The 14,246-nt window shown below is 45.1% G+C and overlaps 3 protein-coding genes across 3 annotated transcripts; 1 reads left to right on the forward strand and 2 right to left on the reverse strand.

Moving 5' to 3' along the window:
* Positions 1-1,733: 1,733 nt before the first annotated feature.
* LOC115322408 lies at positions 1,734-6,351 on the forward strand. Its single transcript, XM_040223453.3, has 3 exons — positions 1,734-1,836; positions 3,234-3,390; positions 5,887-6,351. The coding sequence occupies exons 1-3, from the start codon at positions 1,751-1,753 to the stop codon at positions 6,349-6,351; spliced, it is 708 nt and encodes a 235-aa protein (XP_040079387.1). The 5' UTR covers positions 1,734-1,750.
* A 2,086-nt stretch (positions 6,352-8,437) lies between these two features.
* On the reverse strand, positions 8,438-9,358 carry LOC115317886 (protein ALP1-like). Its single transcript, XM_029977641.2, has one exon. It carries the CDS (start codon positions 9,356-9,358, stop codon positions 8,738-8,740), a length of 621 nt encoding a protein of 206 aa, XP_029833501.2. The 3' UTR covers positions 8,438-8,737.
* Positions 9,359-10,407: 1,049 nt separating this feature from the next.
* LOC115317892 lies at positions 10,408-11,237 on the reverse strand. The gene has a single exon (XM_040223452.3). It carries the CDS (start codon positions 11,176-11,178, stop codon positions 10,408-10,410), a length of 771 nt encoding a protein of 256 aa, XP_040079386.1. The 5' UTR covers positions 11,179-11,237.
* Between the last annotated feature and the right edge of the window lie 3,009 nt (positions 11,238-14,246).

Here is a 14,246-nt window from a genome sequence, read left to right on the forward strand (position 1 = left end):
ATATACAAAAAAGGCCTTTTTGTGTGTCCACTTCTCATTCTCTTCTATTTGTCATTTTCTTGACACTAAAGTCTGCATAATTGTCGTAGGTCGTTTCCCCATCTGCTTTGCGCCTCAGTGTGGCAATCATTACTTCCGTAAAACCCTCCCTTTTGTTTGAGGATTTTTGGGGAAAACCCTAAGAAACAAAAGGCGCCTTTGGGAAGGCGACGCGGGAAAGCCTTCATTGTACGAAATTTGGGCTGAAATATGAGTCACAATTGGCAAAAAAACGATGTTTTTTTGTTTTGTTTTCACGAGTCTGAACACAGTCACCGTAGCTAATCGGAGCTAGCAACAGGATTTGTATCTCAAAAGAATGTTCACGTGTTCTCGTGCTACGCCCACGCCACTTCATACCGAAAAACTCGAAAAATGGCGGAAGGTCAATAATATATTCGAGATAATGATTACAAGAAAATCAAAAATGTAAATAAAATATAGCTTAAAATACTCTCGATCAAAATATTTGCAAGATACCAAGATATTTCAAAAAGTATTTTAAATACACTATCTTGAGTAGAGTATCTGAGATAGGCACAAGTCTGACTTAAGGACTGTTGGGATGTGATTCGGGAACGCGAAAGGCTCGAATTGAAAAAGAGTGAAAAGCGGGAAAAGCACGAGGCGCGCACACGACCTAGAAATGAGCGAAAAGCGCGAGCGAGAGCGTGCTCAGGAGCTAGAACTACAAAGATTGAAGCTAGAGAAGGCAAAACTCGAGGCTGAGGGTTCTAGCCGTCCTGGATCGGGTGTGCGGCTTGCGGAGAGGGTCAAAATTAAGGAGCTGATGCAACCGTACAAGCTGGTAGACGACATCGTTCTTTTCCTATGTTAACTCGAAGAGAAGTTGTGAGCGGGCAAGTTTCTCACGCGAGGAGTGGCTCCAAAAGCTGCTAATACTTTTGCCGTGTAAAGCGGCAGATGTAGTCGCTCGATTAAGCAGTCATGAGGCAGACGACTACGAGAGCTCGAAAGCCGCGCTTCTCGGGAGGTAACGCCTGTCGACAGAGGTTTTCCGCCAGCGGTTTCGCACTGCGACTAATACCCCTGTCAGACGGGCATCTTGAAGGCCTTTAGGGTAAAGGTCCTTTAACTCAAATGTCATTTAGGCGGTGTCAGACGTGCAAGTCAAATGTCATTCGGGCTAAATGACATTTACGTTCAACGGAGTTACAACAACTCCGTTAACTCCCCAACTGCCTACTCTCGTCGACAGCGATCACGGATGACGACGAAAATAATAAAAAATAGATAGTCTCATTAAGGAATTCATCAGTTAGAATAAATTTTAAAACAATTTACGAAGCTGTCTGCTTACTTTAAAAAGACTTTAGCGCGACCACAGCAATCATGTTCTCTGCTCCTTCCTGTTCGTCGTAACTCGACTCGCCATTGTGCTCGCCGCTCTCCTTATCTCTTCGCTTTTGATCTTGTTTTTGTGTTCTTCCTTCTCCTTCGCTTCTGCTTTCGTTGTATTACTTAACTTTCATTTTGCAGTGTTCTTTTGTATTCCTAAATAGAAAGTTTTAATTTTTCCTTTTTCATAGTTTGTATTTAGTTTGTATTTTGTCGAACGATGACGGAGCCGTCGCAGAAGGGCCCGCGAGTCCAGTGGTCCGTCTCTGAGATTTGGGCCTTGATCGGCCTTTGGGAGGATAGGTTGTGCGACCTCCGGTGCCAAAAAAGGAATGGGGGGATTTACGCCGAAATGTCAGAGGCGATGAAGTTAATTGGGCATAACAAGTCCAAGGATCAAGTGCACAACAAGATCGAAAACCTCACGAGCGTCTACCGGTAAGCAATATTCATGAACCCTGTTTCCTTCGATATTATGGTGCACCAAGACCCGAAATCGGGTGTAAGAACTTTGGGAGAAATATTATCGTAAATATGTAGCTTTAATATTTGCCTCTGGCTCTAGGGTCGGATTTGGTCAACGATGAGAGCAAGATCTCGGCCTCTGTTGATTTTTAACTCAGCCGGCTCGCATTCACGGAACTAAAATATCGTAGCAGAATATCGTCTGCTGACGTGAGGGAAAAGGGGGAGTTCGTCTGCTATGAGTAATTAAAATAAAACATCTGCTAACACGGGAGAAAAAAAAAAAAAAAAAAAGTGGGTCGTCTGCTCCGAGTTCGGCCCCGTGGGCGGTGAGATCGAAAACAAACTTGAATTGGGATTGTCTGCCATTTACCGAAGTACGGAACCGACGACCGTGCTTTGTTTGGAAATGACACAAGCGATTGCTGAGGAACAAAAATGCTTTGTTTGGAAATGGCATAAGCGATTGCTGGGGAACAAAATAATAATTATTACTCGAAACATCAGGATAAGAAGTTACCTGAAACGATCACTATAAACGTTTGCTTTCCTTTCTGAACACGTGAAATAATTCAAAATATGTATCGCAGAGATTGTGTCATGGGTGGTATTGAGAACCATATGGGGCACCAATTTTTAACAGGGCTCAGCAAACACAGGCTGAGTGGATGACTGCACCCCAAAAAGGATTTCTTGGCAACATGAGTCTTTAAATGCTGTGATCATGTGGCTAGCGAGAAAAGATTTGCTTGTTCCACCGCAAGATTCCGAACCACATCTGAAGTAGTCGTGCTCAAAACTCAGCGGAGTGGCTTGTAAAGCTTCCAGAAGTTGAATCCTCCAGTTCCTGAAGTACACAAACTAGTTGAGACTCGTGGCAATAACACGCAAAGCACTATTTAAGAAAAGACAATGGAGGGGGACTCATTACGCTTGGGTGTTTCCACCACCGAGTTTGATATGCAGTCCTTAGTCACTGCTCAGAACCTCAAAAATCTTGTATTCTCGTTCCTAAGCAAGCTCTTAAGTATTTTAAATGTTGCCCTCTTGTCTGTTTGAATGTCTTGCTTGTTTGCTGCCCTTTTTGCATCAGATGGAAACTGTTGGAGTAGCAGATCCTCAGCACCTAGAACCAATTAATGAATGCTGCCTTTTGGGTGATTACAAGATCCAGCTCATGACAGGATAGCAATGCTTATGACTTTAAATCACAAGTGACAAAAGACACTTTTGCTTATGCATTCCCAAAAACTTGGCAGACTTTGGAGTGGTCACTAGCTTTGTAAAATGGCCCAGCCTTGCACTGGAGGTTGCCTTTGCAAACATATTTGCATACATTATAAATTTTATTGAGCTTGCTATATTATTAGGAAGCACCTGCGGACGGCCAGCACAACCGGAGCAGGAGGAGTGAACTGGCCGTTCTACTGGGAGATTCACCGTTTCCTGGGATCCCTGCCCGCAAACGACAACACTCTCGTGGACGAGAGCTTGTGTGCAGATGATGTGACACCAGCTGTGTTGGAGGTAGGCAGTACATGTTGCACTAACGTTTCACCCACAGAGTACTAACAACATTCCTAATCTCCAAATTTGTGCATGCATTCGTAATCTCCTTTACAGAAAATCTCTCAGTAACAAAGTACAAACTTTAGTGCAGATGTTGTAAGCTAAAACACTTTTCATGAATCTGTCCGCCCGTAATTTCGTCTTCAATGAGGACTAAACAACCTTTAATCGAAACAGCCAATGATGCAGTGGTGAGAGAGTAAATAAAGTTCTTCACGCCCACCATCAACCAAACTGCCGAGATTAGTTTTTCGTTCCCGCTCTCGTATGTTTCGCAAATCGTGACAAAACTATGTCGCGGTTCTTCGGAGCCTTACAAGAATTGTAAATTAGGGATGATTTATTGGGCGTGTTCAGTAGCGGCTCCCTCAGCTCCGAACGGAGTCACTCGAGTCGGAATCCTCAGAGCGCCTATTGAACGGCCAAAAAAACCGCGGCTCCAAACCTGCTTCTACGCTATTTCCGCTTCCTCCCCTGTGCCAGACGGTCTCCGAATAAACTGGAAGCAGACGATAGCGAGCACGATCGCTTTTATTTGACACCGGTATTCATAAAGTCTTGACAAGGTCGTTAAATAAAAAGCGAGTCACTGTACACATCAGCGCTGCTGTTCGAAGCGATCCAACGCGATCAAGCACTTCACTTGGCGGTGCAAAGGCAGCTACTGTTATAAAAACCGACAAAATGTCGTCAGCGGACGCAAAATATGGAGCTCGGCAAATCTACGCCGCCGGTTGCGATACTTTTATATGGCCATACGTCTGTTCTGCCCTTCGCAACAAACTTCCTATAAAATGTACTCGTATACACACCGGGAAGTTCGGCTGCGCTCGGCGATCTAGGTTTTGTCGGCCAAGGCGAGCGTCGGCCAACGTGCACCCCGATTTAGCTACGCAAACAAAACCTTAATCGGGATCATGCTCTGTGTGAGTGTCCAACTGGCTACCGAATTCGCATTCATAGCCTGCCTTGCTCTGTTCAGCACGGACAGGATTTTCGTCGATATTCACCGAGTTTCAGAGCAACGGCGATCAAGACATGCCGTCCAGTGAACGTTTACATTGTTTATTAGCATATTCAAACCCAACAAAATACGGTCCAATGCATTTTCCGAAAAAGCATTACCTGAAAAGAAATTCAAAGAAAATGTGTGAATGAGTCAGCGCCTAAGAAGGAGCGCTGACTCTTGACTCCTGGAGCCGCTACTGAACGCGCCCATTGAGATGATGTGCAGTCTACTTGGTTTAAAAAACATCCCATCCACCAGTGGAGTCAGTGCCTCATTCACACAATCATCAAGCTATAAGTGAATCTTTGTGCATGCCTAATTGGGCATTTGGGATTTACAGACACACATCACATGCTGCAATGAAGTTGTCTCCTGCTAAGTCATGTTTGGACATAAACAGGGGACTTGTCTGGACAATGATCACAGTGCAGGAAGGACTATCTGCAACTCGAGCTGGGCATATGGCACCAAGTGTTCTAAATTCTAACCAACCCAGTGACAGTCTTGCGCCAATTTTTTTTTTTTTGTGCTTCAAGATTCCTGGTTGCTTGGCGAATAAAGCCTAAAGTTGTCAAATGAGGGCTGGAGGGCATGTGCTTGGAGATGAGAATAGGCCAATTTAATAAAACTGTTTCGCTTCTGGTTCGTAATTTTCAAACGGATTGGTACACACTTGCCGTTCGGGCATGTAGGTTTTGAGCAGATTGGTGTACACTTTCTGCCGTTTGTCATATTGTTTTACGCGAAAGCGAATCTTTGCTAGTGTCTATTTTTGTTCTGGTGAGCCTCAGAATCACGGCCCCAAGTGGCTTCTTCAACGACGGAACTCTGGAAGCACGATCAGGGATATCTCTCGAGTCATGTAAACCTTCATTTACTCTGTTTTTATCCCCATCGTAGAAGCTTTGGGCACGTCTACCGGAGCCATCTTGGTCATCTGCTAACTTGCTAGCATGTATTAACTCTGAATGAAGGATGAAGGCTGGTAATATTTAAAATTGGGTGCTGGCCTTTGCTTCTTTATGTTGCTGAGAAATACGGCAAGTGCAGTTGATCAAAATGCTAAAGTAGAGCAAGGAGAAAACATATGGCCTTCATTGCCTCTGCCCATTGAAAAAGCATAGAACGGCTGCGCACCAAGATGGATGTCGGCCGGATTTTGAATTGAAATGGTACACGTGAAACCACCCTATACACAGAGTAGGTAGAAAGCCAAACTAGTTTCAGAGGGAGACTGTGTACAAATGACACTTGCCATGCACCTACCAGAAGGAATAACGAGTTTGAGGGTTGGGCTAATTGGTAGTTGTTAAACATAATGAGATAAAACGGCGCAAAAAGTCATAAAAGGAAGCGACGGACAGGACAGAGCGCTGACTTGCTGCAGTGTTCAAGGTACGAGAGATTACTGTGTTTCTAGTTTCTAACAAAATTTATCCTATCAGCTGCTTTCAGAAACACAGGCAGAGGATGTCCCGTCAGACGACATGAGGGACGACACATCCGACGAGACGTCCCAGGAGCTGCCTGGTGCGAGTACCAGCGAACTGCCTGGTGCAAGTACCGGCGAGCTGCCTGGTGCGAGCACCAGCAAATCTAGGAGCGGCCACAATGCTGGCAGCAGCAACCCTGCTGGCCGTGGAAAGAAGGCCGGTGGTGCCAGTAATGGCACAACTATCATGTTGCCGCAGGTGCCAGAGTCAGGAAAAAGGAAAGGACCTCCGCACCCCTCTGCCACCCTCGCAAAGGCGGTAATTGAGGAGCAGAAGTTGCTCCGTTTAAGTTTGGAAACGGCTCGGGGCCGTGAGTTCACTCTGCGGGAGCAGGAGCTCAAAATTCAAGAAAAAGCACTGGCCGTGCAAGAAAAGCTTGCGAATGCCATGATGGCCTTTTTCAATAAAACAGGCTAGAGCGGAAGCTGTAGCTTCAAAAAAGTGGTGCTGCTTTTTTTTTTTTTGTTTGTTTTTCTTTGCTGACAAATTATTTTGGGCTTACCAGGGAAGTAACATCATCTTAAAACCACAAATAACAAGTTTAGAACAGATAGTGCTTGCATGACATTACAACAGTGACAGCAACAATGGGTATTTATTCACCACAGCTGGGATCCAAAGATACACAGGTCCACATTCCGAAGGTGGACAGTAAATAAGAGTGTGGCAACCATCGGCAAAATAGTAATCATACAATGTGAAATACAATGAACATGCATGCTGCATAAACTAGATAGAGAAAAATTAAAAAAGAGCAAGCCACACACAAGCCTGTTAAGGCATGTTCCATCCAATTGTTGAAAACATCTTTTCAAGCCTGCAGCTGAAATGTTCCGAGACATAGCAAAAGAATTGATTACATCATCACATCAAAGCATTTAAAAGTTTACTACAACGCTTAAATCAAGTACACTCTGGAAAAGCTTTTTTTTTTCTCTCCTATACTTCTTTTTACCTTTGGAACCGCAACAAAAAAAAGTCTGACTCCTTGCGGACATTTACAAATTTTCACCCTTTATATGGTGCATCAAGATACTTTATGGGAGTTTGTGGTTAGTCATTGTTACAATATCAAAACATGTTTCAAGCACAAACAAATTTGAAAAGAGTACATGACGGCGGACGATGCAGTGTGTAGGCTTCAGAGTGCAGCGGATGCCAGGAGCTGATGGCGCCAATCACGGCATGCAAAAGAGCAACGTTAAGGCTCTCCTCTTTCCTAGAGGGCATTCTTAGGGGCTAATCCAATCAAATGCAGCAGGAGAGAAGAGGGCGATGATGTTACGATTCTAATTCTGGGATTTTAGTAAGAACTACTTAGTGCACCTTATGAACATTGTAAAAAAAAGAACTTGGTGTTTTCTTTACATGGGAACGATAATAGAATAACTATATCAAGCAACATCCACAAGTATGAACATATGTGCCAAGGGTCTGGAAGGATTGTTTCCCTCGACAACACTGTTGTGCCACCATTGACCCTGTGCTTGAACTGAAGCAAAAGCCCGAGATATATGTCGATAAACTGAAAGTGCAAGTTTTAACTATCGTGTTCATAATTGTTTGAAACAAAGCAACTTCTTTCTTCAGCAGGGAGAATAATAAAAATAAATTGCAGGGTTTTCTCTTTAGGTTAAAAGCACTAACAAAAAAAAATTGGGGTGTCTGAATGCTTATACAGCCTAGCACTTTGTCTGCCTCAATGGGCAATTTGTCTCCCAGCTGTAGATGAGAAATTTAGCTAGTGCAGTACAACCGCTAGCCTGGGGTCTTTAAAATTCATCACGCAGTAGTGATACATGACCGCACGCCAGTACAATGCGCTCATCCACATCGAAACAGGCAGGGGTGGGGATTGAACCCAGGATCCCCCAATTCTGCAGCGTGAGCTTTTGCTCCACGTGCTCCAAGCTCGTGTGTGCTAGCCTACTCAGCCACCAATCCTCCTAAAGCTCTAACATACCAAAAAAAACATCCCTGAAAAAAGAAAATACAAAAGAGTATTTTTCAGTGTTATATTGTTCAATAGATGTCAATTGATGAATATTTCCACAACCAGAGTACAAAACCGCTCACGAGTCTCAGTATGGGAGAAATGCACGCGGATATAATCTCTTGCGGTCTAGGTCTTCGCTATCAATAAGAGCACTCAATATGTGGAGCTCTGATCAATATTGTCATTAATTTTGAAAAAAGTCTGATTCGCATTTAATTGATAATCACTATGTTGGTCAGCCACACGCAATCGCTTGCCCTTTATCGACCGTTTCACTGTTCTGAAATATCTCAAATAAAAGTGTGTGTTACGTTTTTGGATCAAGCTTTTAATATGAAAATAGAATGTGCATGATTGCAATTATTGAATTTTTGGGACGCTTCAAGCTCATAAATTAAGTTACTGCCACAGAAAGTCAATGTCAGAAAAATCATTAGATATGCAAGTTCCTTGAAACAGTCGTACTAAGTGGAGAAGCTATTACAAAAAAAGGTTTCCATTAAGAGTCTTGTTCTCCAAATATGTTGGGTAGCTGAATTACTGTATGTATGAGCAAAGTATGAAATTTGGACATAGTAATGCTGCACATACATACCGGTAAACAGACCAGCACATATGCAGGTGGCAGGGAGGGATTGACGATAAACCATGCAACTTCCGAACAAACAGTAAGGCCAGCTAGCTTCACCAAGAGGTGTGGGCATGCACAGGGCTAGTGCAGTAAGTTGGCTTCACATTTCGTTTGGAAGTTGGATGATCTTCCATCGAGTCCTTCCTGCCACTTGTACATGTGATGTCATCACTAGATTACGTTGCGTGTTGCTGCGTGTTCCGCCTATGGAGGTAGGCTGCTATGGCTGCCCTCACGTCCTGTCCATTTCCAGCGGCAACATCCGTTCTACAGAGAGGTTGCAGGAACATGCGGTCGTAGAGCTGCACCTCGGTGACCCACTGTGGCTCAACCCCATCATTGAAGTGCTCGCAGATGTTGTTGAGCACACAGCAGGCTCGGATGATGACCCTGGCATTGTCTACATGGCACTCCATTCTTTTCATTATGCAGCGAAAGCGTGCCTTCACTCTGCCAAAGGCGTTCTCTACTATCCTTCGTGCTCCCGAGAGCTGCTTGTTGAAGCTAGCTTCCGGAGAACTATCCTTTAAGCCCTTGCGCGGATAGGGCTTGAGGAGGTTTGATGTGAGAGGGAAGGCCTGATCGCACAAGATCAGTGGTGGCACAACAGCTCCATTCACAGTGACAAGCGGAGCTCGAAACAACGGTCCTTCCAAGACCTTTGCAAGCTCCGACCTGCGGAAGACGTGTGCGTCGTGGCATCGCCCTGGTGCTCCCACGTTGACATAGCGGAACATGTAGCGGTGGTCCACCAGAGCCAGCAGAATGATGCTATGCCTGAAAAAGAAGCATTGCATGCAGGCAGATTTAATTATGAAAATCCCAACACTTTGAAATGCTTCGTTTGGCTGTTTGGCACGGAGATCTTCTAATTGTTGATATCCCAAATGTTAAATGGATACAGAAACCAAAGTCTGTAGCTCATCTCTTTGCTTATGGAACTTCACCAACACCAATATTTCGTAGGATAATGCAAGAAAACATAATTTGAACTGAATACAATGATAACCAAGAACCATCTCGTGGATGTCTTGAAAGCTTCAATGGAATGTCGTGCCAATAACATGCAAGTAAAGGCCTGTTCACACCTGCAACTGAGTAGGACGGAGAGAGACAAGACCCTCTTGGCGATGGCCTAGGACAATTTACAAACCCCGCTAGAACCAGACAAGAAAACGACTGAGCCCGGAGTATAGCTGTCCGACGGCAGAAACTGTACTTCAAGCCATCATTACCGAGTGCCCCAATTATGACAGGAACAGGGACAATGTGTACACCAGACTCGCTGTCAAGAGGCAAGTTTCTACGGATAATATTGTTTCTGGTGCTATTAAAAAGATGCGAAACATCTGTCAATGCACCCTTGAATTTTTTTTGTGGTAAAGGACTCTTGCAGAATACACCAAAACAACAGAGACCCGGGGTGGGGGGGGGGGGGAGGGGAGGGAAGGGAGGGAGGGAGGGAGGGAGGGAAGGGAGGGAGGGAGGGAGGGAGGAGGAGGAGGGAGGGAGGGAGGGAGGGAGGGATCAGTGGCCGAGAGGGCTAGCGCACAACAGCTCGGAGCATGTGGAGCGAAAGCTCGCGCTGCAGAACCCAGGGATCCTGGGATCCCCATCACTGCTTGTTTCGATCTGGATGAGCATCGTACTGGCGTGTGGTCATGTACTGCTACTGCGTGGTGCTTGTTAAAGACCCCAGATTAGCGATTGTACCGCACTGGCTAAATTGCTCATCTACAGCTGAGACACCAGACGCCCACTGAGGCAGGCTAACTTCCGGCTGTGTAAACAGACGACAATTTGCATACAGAGACGTATGGTTCAAGAGAGCTCTCGGGCTAAACCCTTAACTAGCCAATGACAGCACCAGCGCTAGATGCTGGCTTAACCTAGGGAAAGTCAAACACAAACAGGCCACCACCACCACCACCACTACATACCAGCCCTTGTAGTTGTGGTAGTCGCTTGCATTTTCTTGTGGTGGTGACACCGGGAAGTGGCACCCATCCAGCGCTCCAACTCCTTGCGGAAACTCCAACGCAGCTTGGAACTCTCGGATATGTTCCGGCAGCTCCTTTGGGGTCATCAGTTTGACCCATTCGGGCTCGAGGACAGCCACGATCGTCTCGCAAAACTCCCGGTACAGTTCATTGACTGTCGATCGGCCGATACCGAACAGGGTGGCCACCGTCCTGTCCTCGGCCGTGGAGCATAGTTTGAAGAGGGCCACTCCCACCCGCTTCTCCATCGCGATCGTCTCCCGCATGCAGGTGACTTGTCGCTCCATGTAAGGCCGGCACACATCAACAAGGTAGCGAAATGTAGCTGGCCTTACACGGAACGCCTGTTTGAAAAAGTACTCCGGCATGTTGGGCAGGGTGTCTTCGAACCATCGCTCGTGCCTCGCGAAGGACTGCACCTGCCGATGCACTGTGAGGCAGTCCACCGCTGTTGTTGCGAGCACGAAGTTATTTGCCAGCATTTGGTCCTCCAAGCGATCGGCCTCACTTTTTGCCGATGACACGGCAGCTCGGACGGCAGCCAGAGAGCTTTGCTGCTGCGCGTGCATGCATAAAAGTAGAGCGACCTGAGTCTCTGGCGGCTCTGAATGTTCCATTGTTGACACTCTCAGAAGCAAACAAATCGAGCAGACGAGGAACCGTCCTGACCGAGCAGACGAGGAATCACGGCAGCGCGAGGAACGATGGCGAGCTCAGTCGCTCAGAAGCTCAGTTTTCGAGCGGGAACATCATTGTTGCCTTTAGAGCGGGTCATACCAGCCAGTACCACCCAAAAGTCGCTTCGCTAGCAAAAACACTGCGTGTATTTGTTGAAAAAACACTATATAAACACAATCCATAATTTTTTTTTACACAAATAAATGGCAATACATCAGTAATTTTGTTTCATTGAGCCATTTATTTTGATAAATGAGTGACTGCTGTCTCTAACAAATCGAAAAATACAATTGCAATAAACATCTCCTAAATGGCATTCGAGATGTTCTCCGACACGTCTGACACCCGAAAGCTTGAATGACCTTTGAGAATCTCGAAGGCCTTTGGCCTAAATGGCATTTGAGTTGACCGTCTGACAGGGGTATAAGAGAGGAGCAGAGTCGTTTCCCGATTTCGCGTTACGCTCAAGGCTAACCTAGTCGAGTGGTTAAAAAGCACGGAGGTTTACGGAGATACGAGAAGGTTGTCGACTGCATTGCGCTCGAACAGTTTTTGCTGAACATTCTAAAGAACATTAGGTTCTGGGTCCACGACAGAGACCCGGAAATGGACCTCCGGAAAGTGGCAGGTCTCACGGAGGATTACTCGATGCGCAGAAGTCTAGAGAAAGACCAGGCTGGACAGCCGCACTTTGGGCGTGAAGGCCAGAAAGGATACCCGCCGGGGAGGGCCGACTCAGATAAGTGATTTCTCATGAAGGGAAACACGAGAAACTTTACAAAAGAGGGGGCGCAGCGCAAAGAGGGGGAAGCTCTCAGTAGAGGGAAGGAAGCAAAGGTTGAGAACAAGGCGAGGGTTTTTGAGGCAGAGACTGGTCCTGTGCTTGATTTAGATGCAACAAACGAGGGCACATTGCAGCTAACTGCCCCGAGAAGGTTGTGTTTTCTTACGTTATTGACAGCGCCAAGAGCGGTGCCCTGCTTGCCCCATGCACGAAAGAAATGATCGTGAATGGCAAAGCCCGCAAGGTGCTTTGTGATTCGGCAGCGACGATGAACGTGGTCAAACCGTCTTATGTTGAGTCAGGCGGCTCTTCAGGCGAGTGCGCATGGATAAGGCAGGTCGTGGAAGAGCACAGCGTCTACCTTTCAATTGCAAAGATGTCTCTTCAGGAACCTTTCGGAAAGCTCATGACCGAGGCAGCGGTATTCGCTACTCTAACTAACTATAGGTGGCGCCACCCATTTTCCAAGATGGCGGGTTTAGTGAGGGTCAAAGATGCGTGCCGCTGTTGAGCCTGTCTAGTGTGCTGGCTTCACTGAGCGACATAAATTATTTCTGGTAATACGAGGAAGCTAATGTTTTATGAGCGCAGGTCACCTCTTTAACCTGAAAAAAAGAACGGTGTTTAGCGTATTATTTACGGAAGGATGCGCGTTTTAATTCTGGAGTGAAACCGAAACTTACCTCTATTTTGGATTTAATTTCTCGACAGAGGTCTTAATTTCGGATTGTTTCATGACTCAAGATGTGTCTCACATCGTAATTATTTACTTAGAAAAGTTGTTCGCAGAAACTTTATTTTGTGACATACTGTTCGATCCAGGCTGATATTCGTAGTTGTTGAAAAAATCAGTGCTGATATCTGTGCGTTCTCGCTGCCTTTTTCTGGCTCAGATAATTGGCATGGGAAATAATGACAATTATCCCAGCACAAGAATAAGAGAATAATTCCAATTTTAACAATATGTCCACGAAACGCCTAAACTAATAAACGCTGCTCTCACTGCAACAACCCAAGACGGAATCCGAGTCAGAGAGCTGAAGTGTGTGTGTGTTTTTATAGCACCGCGTGACACGTTGGACTTTCTTTATTACGTGCAGCGTTTAACTGTTTGTCTACCTTGATAACTATGTCAGAGTTTTTCATTTGCTAAAAAAAAACACAATTATACCTTTCTGAAAAGACTATCATGGTTAAATAAAGTATTCTCGTGATCTTGGCGTTAATTAGAGGCATACATTGCCGCGATTTGTATTAATAATAATAATATTAAAATCACATATTTGAATAAGTAATTCTTTAAGCTCTAATATAATTTGTTGCTTATGATCTAATTTTAGACGCGCGAAGAAATATGACAATGAAAACTGTGCAAATTATCATCACTGGTTCCAATTGCTGCATTTTAATTACAAATAAAATAAAAATAGTCTAAAATAAATGAAAACATTTTAGCTAATGTGAGAAATCCATGTAAAATTACATTAATTGTGGGTAAAGTGTATTGTGCTATTAAAGTCGCAACTTTTGACAATCGGCGAAACGTCCAAAGTCGCCGCCAATATACTTCCAGACCAAATGCTCAAAAGTAAATAAAAAAAAGTTTTTTTTTTAATTACTAGTTTTTTCATAACATATATTTACTTTATATTAGTCTCGTCTTAACCTTCCTCTACTTTCCTCCCGCCGTCGAATTTCCCGCCTTTCTCTTCTTCATAAAGTCTTCTAGAAACCTTTCTTGAAAATGTCTCTTCTGAACCCGCCCACCTACATATCATCAAGATTAGACCATTCATGCAAGATCGCCCGTCCCAAGTCATCAAGTGAAGCACACCAGCATTCCCTCATCCCTGAAGCAGTTGTGGACTGGAATGACCTCCCGGACGCCATAGTCACCATACCCGACTCCAAGCAATTCCGACTAGCCCTTCAAAACCACTTGCACTGACCCACTCCCCTCTATAACGCCCCCGAGGCATTGAGGGTATGTATAAATGAATAAATAAATAAATAAATTTTGTATTTGCTCGCCGTCGTTTTGCCAATCTCAGCCTTTCCAGTTCGAAGGAACGCCTACCTGCTTGCACGTCTGCTCACTGCAGCACGTTTCGTTGGAGTTGGAAGCCGGTGAAACAGTAGTGAGTTTTAATATTGCGTATACGAGCGAACTCAAGCCTTGTGTGTTTGCTTTAGCTTTGCGCGTTCCACACTGCGCGTGCGCGG

This window comes from Ixodes scapularis, unplaced genomic scaffold (genome assembly GCF_016920785.2).
Source record: "Ixodes scapularis isolate PalLabHiFi unplaced genomic scaffold, ASM1692078v2 PGA_scaffold5__190_contigs__length_132052651, whole genome shotgun sequence".
Taxonomy (NCBI): Eukaryota; Metazoa; Arthropoda; class Arachnida; order Ixodida; family Ixodidae; genus Ixodes; species Ixodes scapularis.

Excerpts from the sequence above, each read along its gene's own strand:
- LOC115322408 (XM_040223453.3), top strand. The coding sequence starts at position 1,751 with ATGTCAGAGGCGATGAAGTTAATTGGGCATAACAAGTCCAAGGATCAA. Across the intron at positions 1,837-3,233 it reads AACCTCACGAGCGTCTACCG|GAAGCACCTGCGGACGGCCA; the intron begins GTAAGCAATATT and ends CTATATTATTAG. Across the intron at positions 3,391-5,886 it reads TGACACCAGCTGTGTTGGAG|CTGCTTTCAGAAACACAGGC; the intron begins GTAGGCAGTACA and ends TTATCCTATCAG.
- LOC115317886 (XM_029977641.2), bottom strand. The coding sequence starts at position 9,358 with ATGCAATGCTTCTTTTTCAGGCATAGCATCATTCTGCTGGCTCTGGTG.
- LOC115317892 (XM_040223452.3), bottom strand. The coding sequence starts at position 11,178 with ATGGAACATTCAGAGCCGCCAGAGACTCAGGTCGCTCTACTTTTATGC.